The sequence below is a fragment of the Brienomyrus brachyistius genome, chromosome 3 (assembly GCF_023856365.1).
Source record: "Brienomyrus brachyistius isolate T26 chromosome 3, BBRACH_0.4, whole genome shotgun sequence".
Lineage (NCBI taxonomy): Eukaryota > Metazoa > Chordata > Actinopteri > Osteoglossiformes > Mormyridae > Brienomyrus > Brienomyrus brachyistius.
Genome location: NC_064535.1, coordinates 26144705 through 26170576, shown reverse-complemented (window position 1 = coordinate 26170576; position 25872 = coordinate 26144705). Strand labels below are relative to the sequence as shown.

General features: G+C 42.7%; 4 protein-coding genes across 5 annotated transcripts in view; 1 reads left to right on the top strand and 3 right to left on the bottom strand.

Moving 5' to 3' along the window:
- Positions 1 to 928: 928 nt before the first annotated feature.
- Positions 929 to 5595, bottom strand: trmu (tRNA 5-methylaminomethyl-2-thiouridylate methyltransferase). The gene is made up of 11 exons (XM_049008507.1): positions 5397 to 5595; positions 5061 to 5226; positions 4490 to 4596; positions 4222 to 4344; positions 3827 to 3999; positions 3592 to 3645; positions 3380 to 3446; positions 3178 to 3278; positions 2740 to 2884; positions 2567 to 2649; positions 929 to 1973 (listed from the first exon to the last, which is right to left on the bottom strand). The coding sequence occupies exons 1-11, from the start codon at positions 5476 to 5478 to the stop codon at positions 1830 to 1832; spliced, it is 1245 nt and encodes a 414-aa protein (XP_048864464.1). The 5' UTR covers positions 5479 to 5595; the 3' UTR covers positions 929 to 1829.
- Positions 5596 to 6533: 938 nt separating this feature from the next.
- gtse1 (G-2 and S-phase expressed 1) lies at positions 6534 to 12375 on the bottom strand. 2 transcript variants are annotated; one of them, XM_049009538.1, is made up of 12 exons: positions 12221 to 12375; positions 11750 to 11803; positions 11568 to 11625; positions 10582 to 11212; positions 9922 to 10083; positions 9524 to 9659; positions 9077 to 9430; positions 8815 to 8881; positions 8341 to 8565; positions 7218 to 7497; positions 6997 to 7113; positions 6534 to 6911 (listed from the first exon to the last, which is right to left on the bottom strand). In XM_049009538.1, the coding sequence occupies exons 2-12, from the start codon at positions 11769 to 11771 to the stop codon at positions 6816 to 6818; spliced, it is 2148 nt and encodes a 715-aa protein (XP_048865495.1). In that variant the 5' UTR covers positions 11772 to 11803; positions 12221 to 12375; the 3' UTR covers positions 6534 to 6815. The 2 variants fall into 2 exon arrangements, with proteins under 2 accessions (XP_048865495.1, XP_048865497.1); XM_049009540.1 differs by having other exon boundaries at positions 9107 to 9430.
- Positions 12376 to 12734: 359 nt separating this feature from the next.
- alg10 (ALG10 alpha-1,2-mannosyltransferase) lies at positions 12735 to 15729 on the top strand. The gene is made up of 3 exons (XM_049009441.1): positions 12735 to 13178; positions 13403 to 13600; positions 14007 to 15729. Exons 1-3 carry the CDS (start codon positions 13014 to 13016, stop codon positions 15063 to 15065), a joined length of 1422 nt encoding a protein of 473 aa, XP_048865398.1. The 5' UTR covers positions 12735 to 13013; the 3' UTR covers positions 15066 to 15729.
- A 5994-nt stretch (positions 15730 to 21723) lies between these two features.
- The window catches only part of LOC125739256 (copine-8-like), a 43681-nt gene continuing 39532 nt past the window's right edge, over positions 21724 to 25872 (bottom strand). Inside the window, exons 18-20 of the mRNA XM_049009154.1 lie at positions 25415 to 25472; positions 24923 to 24996; positions 21724 to 24009 (exon numbers count right to left, since the gene is read on the bottom strand). Of these exons, the coding sequence (XP_048865111.1) occupies positions 23821 to 24009; positions 24923 to 24996; positions 25415 to 25472 (321 nt within the window). The 3' untranslated portion in view covers positions 21724 to 23820. The remainder of the gene's footprint in view (positions 24010 to 24922; positions 24997 to 25414; positions 25473 to 25872) is intronic.

Sequence of the window (25872 nt, the reverse complement as noted above, 5' to 3'; positions counted from 1 at the left end):
GAGCTTCCAGTGAGGAATCCGTAATAAATGCACGTTAGCACCGGATAAAGAGCTACACAAACATAAGAGCCTAAGAGGATGAACAATGGCCCTTCCCAACCTTTTTATTTTCTGCCACTTGTATCATGCTGGTCAGACATGCACTCCTACTCATAATGCTGCTATAATATTGTAAACAGTGTAGCCTAGTGGAGATACCAAAAACTGGCTCGCTAAAGCGAATAGGCTGCTCCACTAAACAGCGAATCTTGTGACCGTAAATACACGCGGCAGACAGTAGGGGTGATGACTTTCAGTCGCTGAGTGGGCTGAGTATTAGAAGCGCTCATATGGCCCAGATGTGTAAGTGTTTGGCAATGTGCCGTGATTGTTGGTGCCATTCTAGGTTCCCGCACCACAGAAACAGCCACCCCTCTTTGGATAAACTGGCTACTGAGGACCCATATTTAACAGGACAGTTATAGTACACAGTAACAAAAAGCAACCTCAAGTGACCCATTCGGATTTCTGGTCTTGCTTCCACAAGTTTGATTATTTTGGTGCTGTGGTTAGCTTCGCTTTGCATGTTGTCACAAGGCCACTGCCCCCCAAGAACTGCCCGTGATTCTAGAGCAGGGGATCACCAACCTTTTTGAAACAGAGCTACTTCGCAGGTTCTGAGCCATACGAAGGGCTACCAGTTCGAAACACCCTCCTAAACTTATCTAAACTTGATGTATAATAAACATGTTTTAAATGCTATTTTTTAGATTCCAATCTATATAAATGCAAATGTGTTTAAAGAAGAATAGCAAGAGGATAAAATTAAATTTTAGACGCTGCTCACTGGTGAGGTGAGGCTCGCGGGCGACTCATGTGGTCCTTGGGGGGATGCTGGTCCCTGTGGGCACCATGTTGGTGACCCCTGTGATAGACTATTGATTGCATATTTACATCTTACTTTTATTTAGCACATGCTCTTGTCCAGAAGTAGCATACTAGTGAGGCAAAAAGCATGTTTCATCATTGATTTTTAAACATGGACTAATGTGCAATTTATAATGACATTTATAATTAAAATGAAGAGCATTTTAACAGTTTAAAGAGTTAAAAATGGAAACATGAAGCTAGCTATTTGTTTTTCAATATAAGGTTGGTTTAAATTTGTTGTTAAGATGGGACACAGTATGGGGTATTAATGCCATCCCCAAACGATTATAGTACGTTGCCCACTACACACTGTAATCAGAGAATGCTCCTTTCCTCTACCTCTAATGAACAGCACTAAAGCTGTACTTGATAGCCCACTGGGTACAAAGCTGGGGAGCCCTTGGACAGGGTGCCAGTCCATCATAGGCCAAACGTGCACACAGTCACACTGTGGGCCAGACAGAGGCACCTGCTCACTAACCGCTTGTCTTTAGACTGCGGGAGCAAACCCGTGTGAGCACATGGGGACCATTAAGAGCTCCTGAGTGTGACCTTAGGCCACAACCCGGAAGCTGTGAGGTCATAGTGTCTCCCATGTGAGTCACTTCCAACATAGAGCAGTGGCATTATTTGGCCCCTAGTACTTGAACGATAAGTATAACGGTTTAAAATACACCGAAACAGGAAAAAAAGATGCCATTGTAATTTTTTTTTATAAATTTCATGTACACATTATTATTGCTGTGAGAACTTCATTCTCATTAACCCACCGAACAATTCTTAAATAATAATAAAATTACTTTATCTGTATCATGCACAAAAATGGAACAGGTCCCTAGTCAGCTGGCCAGCATACTCCATCTCCGTGCACAATGTGTGAAACGGGCAGTGTTTGCGATGTGAGGTCACATGACAGGTCTTCAGCTGGCCGGCTCTGGGGATTGGTTCCTGTCAGCAAGGGTGCTCATGCGTTCCCGGCCATGCTGCAGGGTGTGCTGCGTCGGCCCCAGGCGCAATATTTTCCCGCTGCCCAGGCATTCGTCCCCTCTGTAGAGTACTGCAAACTGATCCAAGACAGGTGTAAATGCGAGGTCTGACCAACAGGGGGAGGCATAACAATACAAACCACTGAGAGAATGAGCGCGATACCACAGGAGTACCGTACAGACAGGCAGGCGCATGTAACAGAAAACATGGCCTATCTAACAGTTGGCTTAGCATTCCGCCCCCGGAAGCCTCATCCAATGAGAAGTAGTCAAATGGGCAGCCTATCAGAACCTCCGCCCCTACATCTCTTCCAGTGCTGAGATTTCATTTGACCACAGGGGGGCACTCTCTGCACTAACAAAGCGTACCCTAATCTTCTCCATGGTGGGAGGTCAGCATGACACAGGGTCTAACTAGATAGAGATATCTGGGAATATATTGGAACCATTAAGGGAATATTACGTAATCCATCCATTTTCCATATGCATTAATCCAGTCCAGTCACAGTTGAGTTATGATATGAATATGTGTCACATGTTTATAAATATTCATACCTAATATTAATATTAAATATTAACAAAATTAATTGTATTTTTCTTGTTACACCCTATTCAGGCAACATGTATTCCAAAAAGGTATTTTGCATTTCTCTGGGGAAAACTGAACTCACCTGCCCCAGAGTTAATGCCCTGATAGGCTGAGCGATCGTGATCCAAACAGATCCATCCTGATTCAGGACCACAGTGCACGGTGCTGGACAAAAAAAAAGCACCAGTTATGTCACTGGAACAATCTGCGGAGAGCACGTTCAGGTACAGCAGCTTCGCGGGGAGCCGGACTCACTGAGAGGCATTTGGTGCTGGAAACGGAACATGCAATCCATCATTTTGGTGTGGACCAGTCCCGCCGGCGGCTCTTCGGCGATCCAGTGGAAGCGGTTGGTTCTTAGGGTGTCCCGGTACAGCGCTGGGTGATTGGTGCCTGGAGCCTGACGGAAATATTAAAATCAGTCAGGAATCTGTCCATGGAGAACAGCTGTATGTCTTACATGTTACTATGGAAACTCCTCCCTAATATGACCGACATCATCCCATGACAGGATGTGCCACCCACACAGACCAAAGACCCACCCCATTTTTGTTACTGTCTAGATGTATATTGTCCTACTGTAAACCGGCAATATCTTTCAGGATTAATAAAGCATCAATCAGTCAAGTCTATCTATTTATTCGTCCGTCTGTCTGACTGACTGACTGAAACGCATTAGCAATGCACCATTACCACAAACACTTCTCGTGTGGTGACGTCCTTGTCCACCACGAACCAGGCATCTTTCTGTCCTCCGATCCTTGCTCTCTGACCCAACGTGACGGTAAACCAGCCTGGGGAAGGCAAACAGCATTAAATCAGTAAAATCCGTAAGTGCTGTAAAATGGAAGTGTTGCGTATTTCCGATCTTCACTATCGATTTTTTTTTCCTGACCTCTGTGCTCCCCCATGATTTTCCCATCATCGATTGAGACAAAGTTCCCAGGCTGGGGTTCTAAATACTAAGAAAATGACAGAATGTTAATGTATATTCTTCATATTAGTTTATAAATTTAGCAAGCAGGCCTACACATCTTTGAAGAGTGTAAAACTGATAAAAAAAACATGGCTGAATTTGTTTTTCATGACTTTAGCAATGTGCTGTACCTCCAAAATGAAATCATCAAAGTTCCTTTCTCCAATAAAGCAAATTCCCATGCTCTAGAAAGTAGAAAACAACCATCGTGAGGTATATTCACTTTAATCACACCATCATTATTGCACAGAATTAAATTTTCCAGGTCACAATGCTGCATTACTTATACGAAGCAGTCTGCAAATGGCGCTACACTGTTTCTAACGCTGACGATACTGTAGCTAAGCAAATGGCTGGTGACACTACCTCCTTCTTCTTTAGGAGGTGATGGAGGCCTGCTTCTGCTGCCAACTTCCTCACAAAGTCCTTAGTGAGCCCCGCCAGTGGGAAGAGTGTGTGCCGTAGTGCATTCTGGGAGATCTGGCTGAGGAAAAACGTCTGGTCCTTAAAGAGGTCTGCTCCCTGAAACAGCCTTACCGCTTTGAGAAAGACAGCAGTTAATTAATGAGAAAAGTCAATGCACAACTATGACAGGTTACATTATTATGCTGTACATTAGATGTCAATCAGTCTTGAATAAATCAATTAAGGACTAAGAACCGTAATAAAATGCAACCCTAAAAGAGGCAAAGTGAAAGTGTGGCACAAACAACGGAAAGGACTGTGTTAAATAAGTGAAAATTAAAAGGAAATTTGCTTACGATTTCTGATCTCAAACCGATCCCTGAATAGAGTTTGGCGAGAGGGGGTGTGTCTCTGCTGGAAGACCTCATCGTCCTCCTGGGATGTCCTGGCGTAGTGGCCTGTCGCCATGGCATCAGCACCTGCGTGCACCGAGGGGAGTCACATTAATTACACCTGAATTTATCCGCTTCTAAAGGGAAAGTAAGGATGGGTTGTTATAACAATACAACTGAAGAGCACTAATTTTTTGAGGCGGGTAGATGACAGGATCTCAGCTCCACCTACCCAAGGTGTCGATGGCGTATTGGAAGAAGTGACTGAACTTAATGTGCTTGTTGCATAATATGTCAGGATTGGGTGTCCTGCCATTCTGGTACTCTTTTAAAAGGTTACTGCAAACAGAGACAAAATTGCATATTCTTAAAAAGCTTATTTTATTAATATATCAAACTAGTGCTAGCCAATTGAAGTTCTGTTCGTAAAAGGGCTCAAAGCATACCCCAAAGCAAACCATAAGCGCCATCTGGTGGGGGCAGAAAATACAGCAAATGGTTCATGGAGCTTCATTTGGCCATCACTATATGAAACTACAAACATGGGATACTGACACTATTATAATATCCACAGCGTGTACAACCAAAACACATTTTAATATCCAAAGCAAACACCTGCCATTGTAATTAAACAATCTTTGGACATTATTATAGTCTCTACAGCTGTTAAAAAAAAAAAAAAAAAAGCAAGTAGCTAACATGTCACTGTGCTTCACTAAGCCTTTTTACGGAACTGGCATATAACCATGGATATAACTCGTGGCTTTGAACAAAAGTGCCAAGCATACATTAAAACTCGTCACCTGAAGACTTCATTCCAGTATTCCTTGACAAAAGACACCCGATGAAAAGGCATGTCTAGTATCTGACACACTTTGTAGGCATCTTCACAGTCCTGCTCGGAGGTACAGACGCCTCTCTCCTCAAGGTAATCCCAGTTTTTCATGAAAACTGCTGTTACATGGTACCCTAAAAACAATGTCAGTCATCCCCGACGTCAGTGCTGTTAGATCACGCTTTATTACTTTCAGTACTACTAAAAGCATGCATATTTCAATGGTTTCCTTGATGTCAACAAAAATCGCCTGTAAATAACCAGCCGGTCGTAGGCAATGTCCGGTGTTAAGAGACCAAACTACCTGTGCGTTTCAGCAGAAGAGCCGCTACGGCGCTGTCCACGCCTCCTGACAAGGCACACACGACGTGTCTCACAACGCCCATGGTTGTTACAGCCACTTGAAAAGCACGACTCTAGCTACACGTGCTCATGTCAACAGTGAATCAATGCTGCACGACACCCTTGACGGAGGCCGCCATGTTTAAGCGTCCGCGTGACTATACCGTCCCTCCCGCAACACGGCGCGCTGCAGGACCGTCCTGCGTTCCGCTGCACTTTCACTTGCTTGTCAAGTGATCCGCCTGGTGTAGAACTTCTATTTATGAAAAGTATATTTTTTAAAATATGTAAAAAGCCTCTAATGGCTCATTTATCAATACCTGATACGCCAAGAGTTTTTTTTGGTACATTTTTTGCATTTGGTACATTTATTTTCTTTTTGTTGAACGGTTTATCGAGCAAGAGACGAATAATTCTTTTACAGACAAGAATTGAGGAATATCTTCAAATTCAAAAAGGGAAATTTTCTTTTCTTTCAAATACAGCGTGCATATAGGCTATGGGCTGGTAACGGTAGACAACAGATTAGTACTGCGTTAAAAATGCTGAAGAGGGTGCGTGTCAGTATTGTCGTTCGGCTGCAAGTTAACACCAGTGGTTCCTTCGAGCCAGAACAAACTGCCCGTTGTCTATTTATACATCATTCAGAAGAACCTGAAATATGTATTACTTCCTTACAGCGTGATTGACCTTACAGCAAGATTAACTGTGCTACAAATGTCAATGTGACCCTTTCAAGCCAAACAGCTCAGAGCAATTTGAAATGTATATTTGGTCAAAAGTAGTTTGTCAGACCGAATTATAAGTTTTAGAATTTACAATGTTGGAGATGTAATATTACTTTTATCCTCTTTCTTTCACCATTTTAATACAGCAAGATGGTATATTCTCACTGAAATAAGCGCACGCCCACACACACACAGTTTCCTTGCATCTGTCTGTCACTATCCCAAGAACTACACTATCTCTGCAGATGGTTTGTGGAGCTCATACTAATACACTGCCGACACCCCCCCCAGATGGAGCAGAACCATTAAGGTGAAGTTCCCAGCATGACCCCCCTTTCCCAAAAGTTCAGAATAAAATCACAGTCACATCGTTTTTAACTTAATCAGCATTTATTTGTAAATAACTAATTTAAGAGAAAACAAAAATCTAGGGAACTTATACAGTACACCTATGCAACATCACAGACATGAAAATGGATTTAAACACATTCCATCTGTGAGCTCATCATTCAAAATTACACATAATTAAGATCCCACTACTACTACATGTTCTCATGGAAATCTTCTAGCCTTCAGAATTTCTTTAACACATTGTTGTTACAGTATCTTTCATTTATTTTATTATCGAAACAGAAATATCACAGACACATAGATTAAAATGACAGGTTGATCAGAGGAGCGTTGTCCATCACATTCTCCTTCTTATCCACTGGACTCCAGGTTATTAACGGAGAACTCAGATCGATTAACTGGAGGAAGAAAACCCATTTACACACTGAAGTACCGAGCACATTGTTTTACAATTAAAACGAATAATAAAAGCAATACTTTTACCTGTCCACTAGGGGGCTTAATCTGAGCAGTTTTAATAAGGTCTGGGGTGTTTGAGAGGTCAATAAGAAGCCGTTCTTCCATTTTCAACCCAGGGGCTGGAGCATCCACAAGCAAAACCTGGGAAAACAGTTGCACCACCTGATTAACCGAGAACATACTACCAACAGCTCGGCGAATCGTCACGCCTGCTTAGTCCACCAGGAGCAGAACACCATCATTACCTCGTTTTCAGGCGTCTTTTCAGCATCACCCTGAGGCACCTCTCCGCTCCCCTCTGGGCTGGCGGGGTCTGCGTCCTGTGGACTGAGCTCGGCGGGACACTCCGCCGTCAGCTTAGAAGTGCATGCTGGGGAGTTTGGGGCGGCCACAGCGCCCGGGGTTTCATCCTCCAGGGAGAAGGACAGGGAATAGGGCTGCAGCTGGGCCGAGTCAGAGGTGTCTTTGCTGGGAAGACACTCTGGCTCCTGGGAACTCATCCTCTGGGTCATCTGTGGCACTGGGCTAGTGGGAGACCCTCAGTGTCAGAAAAGGATTGTGGGAAAACTGATGCACTAATGAAACTGATTCAAATGTCAAATACCATGCAGCACAGTCAAACACCAATATTAATGTACAGTCACCCCTTCACATGAGAGGGTTAGGGGTGGAAAATTCTCACAAATTCCATGAATAATAATTGGACATCCCTAAGCCTAACAGTCTACTAGCCTGAAATATGAAATAAATTATTTATTACCAAATACTAAACAAATATTAGGCTACTAGTTTACACATTGCATGCCATTGCTGCCTTATTGCTGACGTGTCACATCCTCTGTTCTCCACCGTTTAGCAGGACTTTACGAGGTCTGGGGAGACTAGGGATGTGCAATTTGACAATATTAGATCATGAATTATTAAAATGTCTCAAATTTGCCCTTATTGAGAGATCATTAGCATCGTGCTACAGTGCACATGGCTCATACACGCGTCTATAGCTGTTTTGTCAGCCAACGTTTTGACGCGCCAATGTAACAGTAATAGCAAATAGCAGACAATGTCTTGGATTTTTTCCACTCTGCCATTCAACATGATAAAGGAGGGCAACACGACAAACCTTAACCACATCAAAAGATAAAACGCAAAACAAAAAATATGTGTTATTACTATGTAGGGTTATTTATTTAAAGGAGGGAAATTCGTTTGGTTGTACTGTTAACGTGCAAAATGTTAAAATCTTAAAAATGAACATGAAAAAAGAATTGTTATAAGATTGTGATCCCGCTTGGGGAGGGGGGAAAAAGAAGATATTTTTCCCAAATTACCCTCCCCTATTGGGGAGAGCCTCCGACGGCCTTGTCTCACCTCTCCCGGTTGACCTTCCCCGCAGAGGTTGGAAGCTTCTCTTTCTCGCTGGCCTGGCTGAGCCTGCCAGGCCGTGTCAGGCTTTTGGGGGTCAGCATAGGGATCCCTGAGAGTCGCCGACTCACTGGAGTGGGCAGCGCAGAGACTCGCCTCAACTTGGACTGTGCAGACCCCAGTCCTCCAGGAGTCTGAGGCACTTCCAGAGCACCTGGATTCTGATTAAGGCTGAAAAATATTACACCGTTAGCACATAAGGATAGCACAGCTAGGGTTCTGGGAATTTTCCATTAACTCCCCATATATTCCCGTTTCCTATGGAAGGTTTCCAACTTGGAGTATTCCCAGAATTCCTCAGCTTAATTTCCTATGGAATGGAACGTTTGTAGAAACTGCGCCCCTTTGCAACTCTAAGAACAGCATCCGGCAAAACCTTATACAGGAAAGCATGTCATCAGGTCGATTTCATTCCCTTACCTTTCAAGACTGCAAGCCGACATCAACTTTCTTGGCTTCACAGTTTTTGATGGATCAGGGCATGTAACTGCCATAGATAGAGAAAGACTTCTTAAAAAAATGTTTGTAGACTATTTTGCTATAATAACAGCTTTGTGATTTAAATTTAACATTAGTTTGTGGACTGCATCATGTGACATGATTTAAAATACACATGAACACTGATCTGACCAATTATGGAGCCAAGTATTGGGATTGATGGCCAATTAGAGAAAATCCTGACCTTCTGACATCTGTGGTCCTTTGAACTGACCTGTTGGAGTTGGGGGAACGACACATTTAGGTTTGGGGTTGACTTTCACAGCACTGCTGGTCCGGGTGGAGGCACCGGGGATGCTGGGAAGCGAGGCGGACCTCTCTGAGATGCGCCTGGACATCGGGTGCTGAGGGCTGCTCTCCAGTTTCTTTACAGGGGTAGCCTTGGTCTGTCGGGGCTGCAGCTCCACAGGCTTCCTGGCCACAACGGGTGAAGTATGGCTGTTGCCCAGGACCCCAGAGCTCAGCAGTCTGCTGACACCTGAAGGCACTCGCGTCCGTGTGCCATTCACACTCAAGTTTAAGGATGTGTTGAGCTTGCCTGCAGAAATGAAGGGGAACATTTCACCCTCTAGGCTATTCGGACTTGTGACAAATGAACCCCCCACAGCAATATGCGCCAGACATGGATTACCTTTGCCCATGGGAGAGGCAGATAGACTGGAATTCAAACTGGAGACTGAGGAGGAGGATGACGAGGTCTTCCTGCCATCTTCAATCTTGCCGTACAGCGCTTGAGCCTTCATAGGAACTTGTCTCTGGTGTCCAGACTTAATAGGGAAGTAGCATTTGCAAACAAAATGTCTTCATTTTCATGCTAGCTACTCAATGCTCTTCAAAAACAAGACCTCCCAATGCGTACGTCGCACAAAAACAATTCTTTATCTAGTGCTTACTAAAGCCTTATCTACAGACTAATAAGAGTTTAAGCAGAAAAGCTTTAAGAAAACGGCCATAGTCTCAAACCATAGCTACAAAACCTGCCTACTTTATTATATTAGGCAGCAAGCTCTTTGTATCACCCCTCTGTACCTTCCTCAGAGCTGGAAAGCTCCTTTTTGCCGGCTTGCCAATGTTGATAGAGCAGTCGCTGACATCAGAGGCTACGCTGGCAGTGTCAGACAGCAGATCCTCAGAGGAGCTGGCCGCACTAAGGCTTCGGCCACGGGGGCTCCGCTGCAGTCCCAGCTTAGCCTAGAAAAGCATCTCAGCGCTAAGCTTTTCACAGATGCTTCAGTTTTCATATTACAAAGTGTCAAACCTGGAACAGAATCCTACCATCCTCGGTTTTCCTCTAGTGCACTGGTTAAGGAAGTGTTTCTCAATCCAGTCCTCAGGGACCCCCACGTTTGTGGATCGTCTGGGTGGTCCCCAAAGACTTGTTTGAGAAAGACTGGGTTAGATCATGCACAATAAAATTACTTATGTCTAAGGACACAAGATCAGAGAGAATCAATTCCAGTACTCCAATATTTCAGGCTGTGGTCCCTTACACTGTAAAATTTTGTAGAGTAATGTACCCTCAACTACCCAACATTTACTTTAAAAATTGCTTTAAAAAACATGGGCATCTTGCATGGCTGCAACCTCATAGAGTTGTTAACAGAAGAAACACTCAAGGATAGTTCATGCATGAGGAATCACTGCTATGGCATTAATGTAAAACGTTAAACAATAGGAAGAAATTAGCACCTTCTGCAGGGGTGCAAGTCTGTTCTTGTCTGAAGGTGGAGGTTTTGTTTTCATAGATATCCGAGTTTTTCCTGGAGCTGCCAGTTTGCTGGGAAGCACCCCAGTCTGAGGTAAGGCTGCTTTCATTCTCAGAGTGCTCCTGGGCTGGACTTTGCACATTTTCACCGGGCTGGAGGTGCTGACAGATGTCCCAGTAAGGCTAGCAGTTCTTCCTGCCTTCAGGAGGCGATGCTGAATGGCTGGGGGAAGCTGTTTCATGGGACTATCCTGGACGCAGAAGGTGTCTCGTTTGATAGGACTGAGTGCGGGATCTGCCTTGCCAAACAGGCCAAGTTTCTCTCTGGAGTCTTCCACAAACATTTCTTTTACCAATTGTTTGCCGTCAGCAGTTTTAGAGGCATCATCCTCCACCGCCAGCCTGACCAAACTACTCGTCTCAATTTGCTGGGCTAGCAGATGGGCCTCCTTCGAGATCTCTATGAAATTATTCTCTGCCAGCGGGCTCCAGCTTGGCTCCTCTCCCAGTGAATGTCCACTGCTGGTGTCCTTTTGTGTGCGTGTTTCAATCCCAACAGAGATGCATTTCTCCTTGTGTTTGACCGGATCCAGGAATACCTCATCTTCCTCACCACTATAAGCAAAGATGGCTTACAATTACACCCCACAGGCTTTTGACTTGCACAACTCAAATCCTAAGAACAAACATGCAGCAAGAATACAAAGAAATGCATGCTAAGAGGTGGAAGAGAATCACAATCACAATTTAAGCAGTACATTAATTAAATGATTAGTTCTTAAGATCGGAAGAGTCTCTAGACAGTACAGATAAATGCTACTGGATGCTCCTCTTTTTAAATTTACAAACAAATTGATCATTATTTCCAGTTTGGTACAGCTTTTAATGTTCTTTGAGCATTTTGTCAGCCAGCTGTGGGCAAGACTGCACGAAAGAAGGTTTAACAGACTCAACGGTGAACAAACCAAACCTTGAAGCAGAAAGCAAAACGTCAAAGTCAAACTGCTCCTCGGACAGTGGAATAAAATCTGCGACGACAGAAAAGGCCATTTTAATTTACAGGCAAATATTACAATTACCCAGCTATAGGCGTTCTGGATCTAGTTAAAGTTTTGTCACGCCTCTCAAAGGGAGAAATAAGGGCAGGTTTACCAGCGCTATTTTGGGACGCCATGTCACAGATCCTACTGTGTCGAGGACCGCAGTCTGATAAAACAACACATTTCCATTAATACACATATCAAAAAAGTCACCATCTGGTGAATTTATCTGCATTTATCTGTCGTGATAAGGGGTCACACCTTTCAGTTAAACATTCACTCTGCTTTTCATTCAGTGCTACCCCAAATTATTTAAGGACAGAGGGGCTCTTAGTCTTAGCTAATCTTATCGGCTATGTGAAAAATACGTATAAAACACATCTTCAAACAGGCATTAACTAACACAGTACGCATCTCACACTAAGTCAGTAAAGGTCATAAGAGTCAATTTTTCAGGAGAGCCTGCATGTTCTCCTCGATACACCTTATATGAACCTTTCTTATAAATAAATTATAAAGTTCAAATGGCTAACTTTGACCACGTCGTCAGAAATTCTACTTACGAAATCTACGATTAACTTACATTTAAAGGAACGTTAACTGTATCCTCGTAAAACAGTAATACACAATGGCAAAGATAAAACCCCAATCAATGCATTCGTTATTATACTTGTATAAACTTGCTTCCTCTTCAAAAAAACATAGTCCAATGCATTTCAAACTACGAGAACGGCCGCTTGGAAGGTCATGTGATTTTCAGCTTACTTTTGATTGGCTGTAACATCCCCCGGAAGAACATGTGACGAATTCCGTCGCGGTTAAACTTTTGATGGTACATGTAGTTTTTAATGCCTTTATAAGTGGAATTTTTTACATAGTAACGTTTAAAACTGCAATATAATATAATTACCAGTTTAATTTTAAGTGCTTGTGTTATTCATTCCATACTAAAATAATATAGGTATTTCATAATGTTTATACCATGTATTGTACAATACTGTTGAAACTGTAAGCTATGCCTATATATATTTCCACCTGAAATCAGTATCTTTAAAAAAAAATTTTTCAAGTGATCTTTGTGGGTAAGGAGAATAGGCTTTTCAAGAAGATAGTATCTCCTTTAAGTGATAAAAGTACGTTAATACTTCACTGATTCACTTTAACAAGTAAAACGACTTTTTAAGGGACCTTCGGGAACTATGAGGAATCATTAGCGTTTGCTACACGGAAGTTTTAGTAAACGGACACGCCATCTGTCAAAATATATTTGGAATTATTCCTTTCATCTGAATTTGCAGGAGGCTTTTAACGCATCGCTAAGAATGTGATGAGCTGTCTACGAATTGTTTCGGAGCGATACTTTGAGGTTTAGAAAGATGGAGAGATTTGAAGTTTATATTTTTACTGCTCTGTGTACCACGAACTTTCTTATTTCTTGCTTACTGTTTTCAAAAATAACACGAGAACAAAGAGAGCCGTATATGGATGAAATATTTCACGTACCGCAAGCCCAGAAATATTGTGAAGGGATTTTTAACGAGGTACGTAATTTAATGACCATTTCTCATTTAATCGTAAACCAACATCTGCGTAGATGGAGATTTATTATTATTAGTTTATGGTTCAATAACTGGTGTGTTTCAACCTGAAATTAACCGAGGTATATACTATTAGAATTATATTTGTATTAATGTAACGGATGAATTACATCAGGAGTACTGCTCATGTATTACGTTTTCTTATGCTGACGTTTGTTTATACATAGTGGGACCCCATGATCACCACCCTCCCCGGCCTTTATCTTGTGTCTGTTGGCTTAATTAAGCCCCTGGTATGGCTGGCTGGCTGGACGGGAGACGTGGTCTGTTCCACAGGGATGCTCCGTTTCATCAACTTGCTCTTTAATTGCGGAAATCTCTACCTGCTTTCACTCATCATATGCGAATTGCACATGAAAGATAAGGTAAAACCTTCCCTATAGTTTAATACCTCTAAAAAGGAATTCGGAAAAACTGTAAGTCGATATTAGTTATACATTAAAAGGCGGAGTAGATTTTACTGCTGAAGTAAGAAATAAGTTTTACTTCTAAATCCTGTTGAATAAAACTAACGTTTAAGTCGATAAAGGATGTTTATCGTAATTCCAAAACGTGTTGTACACGAAAGGAACAAAATGAGGGCCAGCATAGGTAGCAATGACAAAATAGAAATCAAATCCGAAACGATATTCAATAAAAAAAAATAAGGTAATAGAAATAAAGAATATAAATAAATCTATGAATGCTTAATTCATGATTCAAGTTTAATTGTAAGACGCCTCAGTATATACAATAGTGACATTCTTTAAGATGTTACTTTTTCTGTTCTAGGCTCGCACAACATCTCGGAGATTGCTGTTAGCCTTATCCCTATCAACCTTCCCAGTACTGTATTTTTTCACATTTCTTTACTACACTGACGCTGGCTCCACCTTCTTCACCCTCTTTACTTACCTCATGTCCTTGTATGGGAGCCACAAAGCCGCCGCCCTTTTTGGCGTCGGAGCTATCCTGTTCCGGCAGACGAACATCATCTGGGTGGCATTTAGCGCTGGCTCTGTGGTGGCCCAGAAACTGGACGAAGCCTGGAGGACCGAACGCTCGAAGAAAAAGGAGGAAAAGTCACCCACCCCAATTCCACACTCTGTCAGCGGTGTCGGGAGAGCGATCGTCTTCCTGTTTCAGTATATGATGTCACCAAGCAACATAAAGACTTTACTTTTGACGATGTGGCCCTACATCGCCGTGGCGATCGGGTTCCTTGGATTTGTTGTAGCAAATGGTGGGATCGTAGTTGGTGACAGGAGCAGCCACAAAGCTTGTCTGCACTTCCCTCAGCTGTTTTACTTCTTCTCATTTACTCTAATGTTCTCAATCCCTGCTTCCTTATCCTATGGACAAATTGTGAGCTTTCTACACTCCCTGAAAAGGAAACCAGTGTTGTACATCTTTACTACTGCTGTCGTTTTGCTCCTAGTGTGGAAATTCACCTTTGTTCACAAGTATCTGGTTTCAGATAACAGGCATTATACATTTTATGTATGGAAGAAGATCTTTCAGAGACATAAGTTAGTTCCCTACCTTCTGGTTCCAGGCTACGTCTTCGCCGCATGGAACTTTATGGAGACTCTGAAATCAAGGTCTGTGTTCTGGAACCTGCTCTTCTTCACATGTCTCACGGTGGCAACGGTGCCCCAGAAGCTCCTGGAGTTCCGCTACTTCATCCTTCCGTACCTGATGTTCCGCCTCCATGCACCGCTGGCCTCTGTGCTCAGACTGCTGCTAGAGTTTGGCCTGTACATTGCAGTCAACGCAGTGACGCTCTACATCTTTGTTGGAAAGACTTTCCATTGGCCTGACAGTTCAGACGTAGAAAGGTTCATGTGGTGAAGTCGAAAATGGTTACTCAGAAATCTGTTTTAAACAGTATTTCCAAAATAGGAGGGCTGATTCAAAGCACAATATGTTTCAATAAAGACAGAAAATTATTTTCTTAAGCAATGTCAAACATTAAATCAGCGTCAAAGCCATATGACAGAAGTAAATAGTCTCTTGGATAGTTATAACATACTCCTTAAAGTTAACGAAATCAGATACTTGTGATAATTCTATTTTATATATACTTGTTGTTTGATATGTATACTTGTCAAGGACCAAAGAGAAGTCATGTGGCATGTGGTTCTCATACTGATTTAAAAATGTCGGGAGCAAAAGTTTGAGTAAAATGAGTGTTTACGTCATTGGGTGCTGGGTTACTCTGAAGAAGTGTAAATGTTAGATGTGGCGTAGTGTAGTGTCTGGTGTTATATTTCCTTTCTGCTCAATGTAATTTTTTCATGACCATGTTAGTCCTGCCAATCGGTATTGTGTAATTGTGCTTAGTGAGGCAGTTAGAAATGTTGAGTAAGTAGAGTAAATTATACTAGCCTACTGAGGTGTAAAGTATGGAGTACTCGCTTGTCTTTTATTTTATTTGTTTGGTCTTAGTTATCTGTTTTTCAGTCAAGTAAGCAAAATTAAATAAATTTCAAGATCTACTGAGTGTCAAACTTCAGCCTGTCTGGTTATTTGAGCTGATGAGATGATTATGAGCTGATAGAATGGAGACTTGTGGTTAATATTTCATGATTTTCATGCTTAGTAAAAATGTGAAGTACTGCATTCCGATAGTGAAGCTGATTTTGTTACAGTAGCACAACGGTTAGCACTGGGAACGTCTGGGAACAGGCTTTCGGTCTCTGTTCTTGCCCAAATTTGTGTCCTTGCTCTCCCTATGTTGTCAAAGGTATTGTGTTTTTCCCCCAGAATGCAAAAACATACTAATAGCCCTGTGCCCTTGCATAGGACAAGTGGGTATAGAAAATGGACAGATGGATTAAGTACCTTCTGAGCACACGTCCAGGCCTTCAATGAACCCTCCAACAACCAACCCTCCTTCAGTGTCGTCCTCGTGGAGAGGTTCATTTACCTCGGCAGTGATATTCATGTCTCTGGTGCCTCTTCCTTTGAAGTCCTTTGGGAGAGCATGGGGGTGTCATAAGGTTGCTGGAAAGGGGTGTGTGACACTCTCAATATCTTTGTAAGAGGACAAAGGTCCAAGTCTTTAGAGTCCTGGTGCTCCCTATCTTGCTGTACGGCCGTGAGACATGGACACCATCCAGTGACCTGAGATGTAGACCGGACCCCTTCGGTACTGTGTCTCTTGGGAGAATCCTTGGGTACCGCTGGTTTGACTTTGTGTAGAGCGAGCAGTAGAGTTAATGAGGCACAGTACCTGCATTGTGAGGGACTGTCAGTTAAGGCACGATGGCCATGTGGCGTGTTTCTCGAGCGGTTGGACCAAGCCAAGGGGACGCTCACATAACACCTGGCTGCAACAGAGAGATGGCCATTTCTGGAAGGTGGGACTGGACTTTCATCGTGTGGTGGGTGTGGCGAAGCGCTCTAATGTATGCTCCCCATCCTGACCAGGCCTGAGCACACGAACATAATATCTGCTGAGAGGCTGCTGCATGAGGGTGTCGCAGTGATTCAGCTGACCACTAGGTGTCACTTTGCTCCTATTCATTCCATGCAAAATATGCTGTTCAGTCACACTGGTCATTTGAAATTCTGCCCATACAATCAATGTATAAGTCAAGTAACAAACCTATGATGTATGTAGTGACTATACAATCTCCATGTCTGTCATGTGACATTAATAGTTCAGCTTCCTCTTTTTAGGAGTGTCATGCAGGTCCCAGTTAATCCCTATATGCGAGCAGTATGTATGCTCCCCCCCCCAATCTGATTCATGCCAGGTCCTGTTTCTCTCAAACCTGGAGTTAAATGCTGCAGCACAGAGACAGCTGCCTGAAACTTTGCACAGGTTCAGGAAAGACTCGTGAGCAAACGGACAGCTGCGGGCAGCCATGATGCTGGTACGCATACACTATGAAGCAACATGCAGGAACGACATCGCACAGCTACAGGCACAAACAGCACATCCAACACTGAACTGTGTGATGTATAATGTTAGCCAAAGGGGCTTGTATTACATTTTAATATCACTCAGTTTATTCAGCCGAAGGTTGCCTATACCCTATGTTTTATGAAACTGGGTATTAGTAATAAATTGAAAGAACATTTCTCTCACTGTACCAGAAATAAATTGCTTTTTGTTTCAGTTATGAATCACCCAGGGTAATTTAAAGAAGGTTAATCAAAGGGGAACATCGTATTAAAAAGCTTGGCATATAATTATAATAATTATTGTTTGCAACGCCAGCAGCAATAATGTAATGAAACTTTTGTCGAACAGTGCAGCCCTACAGTTAGTGAAGTTTGGCAGATATGCTTTCACTGAGTGGTCCACCTGTGATATCATGGAAATAATTTACCATGAAGGGTTAATTATTTTATTCATGTATGCTGTAAGAGGCACGGCCTTGTCTTGCCAGAACTGGCCAGACTGACTCAGCTTTCCAGACCCAGAGATGGCTTCCGCCAGTCTTAGATGTAGCCGCTAGATGAACAAAAGGTTCTCTGTTTCTGAGGGGATATCGATGTATTTATGCTTTAAACCTAGTCCAGGCAGTAAATATTTCATGAGGTCTTATTTCACAGAGATACCCGTGGAATAACCCTCTAAATGTCTCATAACCGCCTTCAGTTGCACCGCCTTCCTACCCTCCCCCGTGGACGGCTTTGGAAAGGTCCTCCATGGCTGGATCTTTTAGCCAACCTTGTTGAGCCAACTTCGCACCTTAAATAGTAGGTGCAGTGTTTTTCAGTCCCAATCAGTCAGTCAGTTCAGCAATGCAGACTTCAAGACAGCCTAAAATAAAATCACTTGGCATTGTACTCAAACATTACCGATAATACTTAGCATGTTACTGCAACATTGACGTACTCATCATTCAGGGGGTGGTTTGATTCACAGTGACTGCATGACTATTTCGGGCCTGCATCAGACGTATATAATACTGATAGTGTCGTAGTAGTGTAATCGGCTAATTTAAATAAACTGCCTACACTTCAATTTCACCCTTAGAGCCACACGACAAATGCTAAGCACGTGACTTATGTACCGGAAGGCCTCGTGGCTCCCACAAATCAAATTTTGATGCTCGTGGGCTGAAAATGGGTACCAAAATCATTTATTAAGATTTTTGCTCAAGAGTGTCAGTCATCCTGATGGTGTCCAAATTTAGAAATTACAACACTGTTATGCCTAGAGGTGGTTCTCAGGCAAAAATCCCTTCAACACCAAGGTGTCCAAGCCTCCTCGTGGTGATGCTGAACCCCAGGGCGACAATCCCAGATATGCAGGTAACTCAAGTGTCAATTAATGTCGCTCTTCATGAGTGGTGATAGGACTGTTGGTTCTCCAAAATATACACTGATGCCCATCGCAAGTTTTCCGAAGCTGTTGATTTAAACAACAAATTGCATACACTAGCTTGAACTTCCAGCAACCTAAGGAAATGCAATTCTTTTACCAGACGATGAATGCCAGATCAATGTGTTCAATAAAGACAATCTTTGAAAGAAAACGGCAAATATATTTTAGATGTGACCATCGATTGCATTGCCACTGTGCTGTAGTAGGTAACAATGCTTGTGCTCCTTTTCCCTTTAAACAATGAAGACATTTTTTATGCCGGGTTGTCAATATTTTTATATTGTTCAACAATAATGTATTAGTGCACAATTTAGAATGCAGATAATCGATTTAAGCTGCTAGGAAAGTGTCTCTGCTGTTTTTTCAGGGGCTCTGCTTTTCAAAGGCTGGACAAATAGAGGCAAACGCAATCTGATAATGACTGAAAATGAAAGCAGACGGAGCGTACCCCCTGCGGTCAAGAAAACGGCCAGTCTGGCCTCAGATATGGCTGCAAGAGCGACGAGGAACCCTTTAATGATGCGGAAGGTCATACACGGCTTGGAAATAAACAGTATGTGTGCCAGGTCGGATGAAAACACCACCCAAAGCCTGGAGACGGGGCTGCGGTGCAGCGAGAGAGCGCCGTGACCCATTAGCGTTCTGGCCAGTGTGAATGACATGGAATGAGAGGCCTTTGTATTGCCAAGAATAATGTAAATATATTGAGAGTTATGGAGAGGCAGGTGGGTGGGTCTATTAAACATAAACATAGACACAGCAAAGTATTTGTCAGAGTCTCTACTGATGTTTCTCCAATAATCTACCATGGCTGCTGAACGGATCCGTCCAATGCATCCTTCATTCAGGAACTGAGGATTCTATCAGAAGTCATGTTTTTGCCTTGCTAAGCGGTAATAATCATTAAGCCAGATTTATTTCTGTTCATTGTCTGTGCCTTTCAGTCTGCATCAATATGCAGTACATAATAAATATATACAGTTCTTTGCAGTATTTAAATGCCTTAATTATACTGTAGTGCCATGAAAATTGAATACCTCTTTTAGTTCCCCCTAAGGAATTTGCGATGCTACCATTGCGATGATGTTACCACTCTTCTACTATTGTGTACAATTTAGCTAAATATCCACAAAACATACATTATGAGGGATAAAGGTTTAAGCTATATAGAGCAAACCACATTTTAAATCCTATTTTGTGGAGAATTGCATTACATCAAAATAAAATATCTTCCAGTGTATGTTGCATGATATTCTCAGTGTTTGTTTTCAGATACTTTGATCCATATACTTTTTGTTGATGCAGCCAGATCTGCCTGATTTATTATCTTTCCTCACAGGCCTGCGACTCCGCTGCGATCCTTTATGGTCGTAAAAGCGTAAAAGGACACCCCATTTTTTTGTTTTTGTACGTCTAATCGTCCCGTGAGAGATTGTGTTGAAAGGCCAGGCCCAGCAGCCTAAGGTGCAGCTCAGCAACGTTCTGGACTTTTCCAAGTGGCACACCGTGATCGGGTCTGAGGTCTCTCCCCAGCAACTGTGCAGAGCCATGACGTTAAAATCCTTGCAGGCTGCAGCAGTGAAGCGCCTGGAGGGTCGCAGGAAACCCCCCCCCCCCCCTCCAACTCCCCAAGGTAACACAAGCGTCCATTTAACACTTTAGCGTCATAGTAAAATGCGGGAATTACATCTAAGCCATCATCAGCCCAGCAGTGTAGCCCGATCAAGCTTCTGACATAACACACACTGTGTTTTCTTTAATGCATGGTCGTAATAGTATTTTTTTTTCTCGTTCTTATTCACCTCTTATTCAGTATATTTTCAGTGTGCACTGTGACATTTTTAGTGCCTTTTAGCAGCGCGGAGGCTTTTCTGAGGGAAAGTCCTTGGCCGATTCTCCTGCCTGGCTTGCTGCCGCTCTCTCTCTCTTTCTCTCGCTCTCCCTGAAACTCAGACTCCTAGATATATTGTCCTTGAGAAGAACTTCTGGGCTTCTTTTTTTGTTTACTAGGGCACAAAACAGGCAGTGTTCTTCTTCATTCTTCATCCCGAGGTGAAGAGGACCAGTCATTTTCCTGAAACGCCGAACACTAAATATTATTCAACAGAACCACCACGTTTTACCAAATGATTTATACACTCTTCTTGAAAACCTGCAAGAGGTCTTAGATAGCAGCCTATTGCTGAATTGGCATATTACATAATATGATGATATGCTTGGTAAGTCTCTCTTTTAAGGCCTGGTATATTCAATCCTGAGTAATTATCTGGAATCCACCAGTACATTGTATTGTAAAGGTTTTACACTACTGACCATCCCGGGGAAATGTTACAGCAATACAGCTATCCCTTCTACTAATACCCCCTGGCATTATCCTTAAATATGAGAACAAAAAAATCTGCAAGGCTTCAAAAGGAACTTCAAAAGGAATATAATATTTAGCAACGAACTGTGTAAAAATATAATGTCTTACTGATTTATTAAAACATTGTAGAGGTTCCTTATTGCAGCATATTAATAGTTAAACATTCACCTTTCAACTTGCTTTATGACAGAATACTGCTGTAGCAACAGGGCATGACAGAAGGGCGATGCACAGTGCAGCTTCTGAAGAAAAGGGATTTTATTATAAACAAAGTGACCACGAGGGACCAAAGGAAGGTAAAAAAATAACTAGCCAGGCTAAAACTAAAGTTACGGATATTTGGGGAAACATAAATAAGAGACACATGCAGGAAACCAACACAATGCAACACATACAACCTCAATAAAGAGCACAAAGGAACAAAACACTGAAACTTAGGGGCAATGAGGAACAGGTGAGGGTAATAAAGAAAGTACAAAACAAGGGTCCAAACCAAGATACTAGAAAACATAATCAACAACGTTATTTACAACAGTATCCAGGGCACAAGAACAAAATATTCATCAGGCAGACATGGCCTCTAGCCAGACTCAAACCCATGATGGAAGGGCTGCTTGGAATGAGCCCAGTTAGTCATGCAGTGGCCTGGGAAGCAGGGGAACACACTAGGAACAGAACACACTTGGAAAACGTCAGGAAAATAGAATGGCCAGCAACACCTGCTGGCCAAAGGGGGAAATGACAGACTAAATGGGAGAAGACAGGAACCAATCCTGACAAAATACTCTCACCACCCACAATGTATTTAGTAGGAATGTTTATTTTAAAATGTATTACAGAAAAAGTTATTTCATACATATTGCCAGACATTGTTTTTACTTTTTAACACACTATATATGACTGGCCACATTTTTTCCCAAAAGTACAACAGATTATTTTTCCTAATGTATTAGGTTGTGCAGAGAAATAATATTACAAAGCAAATGAACACTGACAAAAAATATAGATATTAAACATTTGAGCATATATAAGAAAAAATCAGTGAGAAATTAAGGCCATTGTCATTTTACTAAACAGATAACTGAGAAAACATCAACTAAAGCCTTTTGGAAAAACCAAACATGCAGATAGATCGTTGGTTATAGTAAAATATAACAACATCATAACATACATTATTTGGATATTTTCAGTAAACATATCTTAATCAGAATGCTGTAATGCATCCTTCTGATTGGCTTGCACATGCCCATACGTAGCAGGGATTGGTCGGATGGTACCCAGGTTGGGACAAAGGAAGATGTAAGATAATGGAAACACACAGGCTGGAGAGTTCCTCATAAGCCCCGCCCACAGCTACATCGTAATAGGTAAACTAGGGCAGAAACAGCCAGTACTAGTATAATCTGGTCCAATGAAGAGTCTCACAGGGTAAATCACCTTCTGAGAATGCACATGAAAAGTCCACAGTGGGAACGGGAAGACTGTGAATGAGAGCCAATGTGTATGTGTCAGTATAAGAGTGGGGGCATTGATTTTAAAAGACATTAAGTATCCGCATCAAATTAAGAGTCCTGCTTGCCACTTTAGTCCATTAGTGATAATATCGTTTGGATGCACATACCTCAGTCTCGTCTAGCCGTAGTGTAAAGCAATGCTCTTTGTAACCAGGTGGTTTACAGTGCCATGTCCTCTGTGGATATTGAATTGTTTCCACCAGCACAGGGATTAGGAAAACATTACAAATTTAGAATGTGTTATGCACTCAGGCCCAGAAAAAGTAAGTCATAAAATCGGCAAGCACAGTAGGAAGAGTGTTGGATCATTAGAAAAACAGTTGAGATATCCTGAGAAGATGTTTGTTCTGAGGCTGCGAACTACAAGAGTGTGGCAACAGGCTAAGCATGCAAAATTTCACTGCAATGGAATTCGTTGTACAAAACTGGTTTTGATTTCAGTTTCACTTTGTTGGCTGACGGACCTCAGCGTAGGACTTCCAGCTGTGCATAGTTAGACGAGGACCATCACGTTAATTGAGTTAACACTGCAATTAACAACAAGCTATAGTGAAACACTTCAAATTCAGTTTACAAGACGTTTGGCAAATTAGTTCTTGTACCATAAAGCTTGCAAACACATTAAAACCAGTCTACCTCAATCAAGATAAATTAGCACAATGTACCAGTGATGCTATATTTCAAAGCATGACAACACACGGCAGAATGACACAAATTAAAATCACTCTTTTTGACAGTTGGGCTGCTTCCAATTCTGCTTGCTACTGTTCATAAATAAGGCTAGTTTCAGTCGATCTCGTTTTCGTTTTTGTGCAAACGAGTTGCCATTAGGTCAAGATGGCAGCATCGTATAAAACAATAGCAAACCCCATAATGTTGCATGCTCTGCTCTTGATGCATGCTACTCTACTGATGCCTGTGACTCCACCATCCAATAGCTGCTGCAAATTCAATACATCAGGAATAGAAACATTGGAAAAGTTGTGCTGAAGCTTATAAAAGTATTCAATGGTAAAATCCACCATTAGTTAACATGTAAACATTGATAGTGAGATAGAGAGAAAGAGAGAAAATCCATTCAGGCTTTTATTTACATCAGTCTATGGATTGTGGGTCCACAGATGATTGGACCCTCTTCTTTCCAGAGGCCCCAGAAAGGTCACTCCCTCAGGTGGCCTCCACGCAGGCTGTGACAGGTCCACAGGATGTCCTCCATGACCTGCACAAGCCCGCGAGATGCTTCGAAATAGAAGTAAACATGCCTTTGGCACCTTAGTCCACCGCAAGTGGCACCACCTGGCCCAGAATTCCTGTCTCCATAGTGCAGCAGTGTGGGGGGGGGGGGTTTCCCCACAAAGTGTGTGAATATTGGAACGGTATCCATCAGATCTGTGTCTGTATGGAGTGTCCTGGAGGGGTGTATGGAGGGGGAGCCGGCGAGGGCTTGATACCCCGCGTCCTCATGTAGGACAGGAACTGATCGGGAATCTCAGCCAGGACATCCTTAGCCAGTCGGGCCATGCTCAGGATGTGGTTCCCGGTCGGGTCGATGTAGTCTCGGAACGGGACAAACTAGTCAGCAGGAAAGGAGCACACAGGAGTCGGGTTTAGGGATGGGTTTCGCTTGAGTAGTTTTAGCCCCTCTGTGTCTCAGCCGTTGAGCTGCCCTGGTAGCGTTCTCAGAGGCACGAGAATACCCGCTCTCTAGGGTAAAATCTCGAGGATAAAACTAGTTTGCTTAAAATAACCTACAAGATTTTCTATTTTCAGCCTCTACTTCCAACACAGTGAGAGAAATGACACAAAGGACATCCCAAGCACCCCTCAGCTTCGCAGCAGCACGAAACCCAAGGCTAACGGTAATGATGTCCTTATCATGTTAACAAAGCTGCCTAACGAGCTAATGAGCACCACCGTGCCAGGTCGGATAACAGCTCGCCTCTGGCCAAGACAAGGCAAGCCAGGGCTGTAATGAGGGGCAGGTTCACGAGGCACAGAATCAGGAGAAGCCAAACTGAACGCCCTGCATCGGGCTCGACGAGAGCAGAGCTCGGTCCAATCAGATGCTTTTCCTTAGGACTGTGAGGGTGACCGGGGGTTGGAGACACGCTGCTGTGTCAGCAAGCCCAGTCAGAGTTTCGTATCACTGTCCGGTCACTCCGGCCAATGGATCAACTAAAGCTGCCTGGTATCAGAGACCCCCCTACTCACCCACCTGAAGAATATATCCCCGTGTCTCTAACCTTTTCCTGGAATCACCCAGAATAAATTAAATCACTATGCTGTCAAACTACAGAGGAATATTGTTGGGTTTCACATGACGTTTCAGAAATGATTGGCTGGTACTTGGAAGCATAGGTATTTTTCTCCATATTTAGATGGATAATTATTTTAATTGCAGGTCGAATATAGACCCAAGAACATCAGCAGCATCAAATAAATCCCTCACTGACAATAGGGGAAAGACGGCTACAGCTCAGGATACCTGAACAATGTCTCTCTCTGCATATCGTCCTCTGGATGAGATACGAACCTCATCCCCATCCAATTCTTCCATGGCTGAGGAGACAGACAAATCAGCATTTTCCATTGTAAGGGAAGATTGAACACAAAGCAATATCATCTCTGTGTCAGCATGTGTAGGCTGCAAGCTAAATAAATATGCTTATGCATAAATATACTCTATTAGGGACTGGATAATGATACTGCGATATTATAGAAACACAACAGCAGCGATTGCTCAGAACTGCCATTGTTCACAGGGAATAAATATGTTCACAGAGTGCAAAAAAAACAACAACAGATCTTTCAAAAGCACTTTTGTATGACGCAGACAGAGCATGAAATTAGTTAAAAGCCAAACAATGAAAATAGGAGAAAGAGGGGTAGTCAGTGAGCTGAAGGAATTTATTGACTGGCAGCAGAGAAGACACTGTGAAAAAGCGGCACGAACTATACGTTTTGCACGCTACCTTACCGTCAAATTCCGCAGGCCCAACACCCACAATAATAATCGACATCGGCAGGCAGGAGGCCTAATGGCAGGGGTAGAAAAAAGTTTCATGAAAATACTTTAGTAAAAGATATATTTTTAAAACATATTCTGCTATTAGCAAATCCTCACTCCCGGAGTTGCTGCTTTTCATGACTCCTAGACTTGTTTGTATCCAAATGTATAACTGGGGACACTGGAGTGACATCAACCAAGAACCCCGAGATGAGATTTGAGACTCAGCATGATCTCTCTCTTCCAGTCCGTTGAGTGATCAATCCCCTTGTGGTTAGTAGCTGAAGCATTACTGCAGCGATCCTATGTTTGTGTGTTCACCACTTTTCTGTAGCTACAAGCACAGACATCATCTAAATCAAGATGATACTGAACTGCGGAGGTTTGCCGCTTGTCTTGTAGGGGCGCATGCGGCTCCCGATGATTCA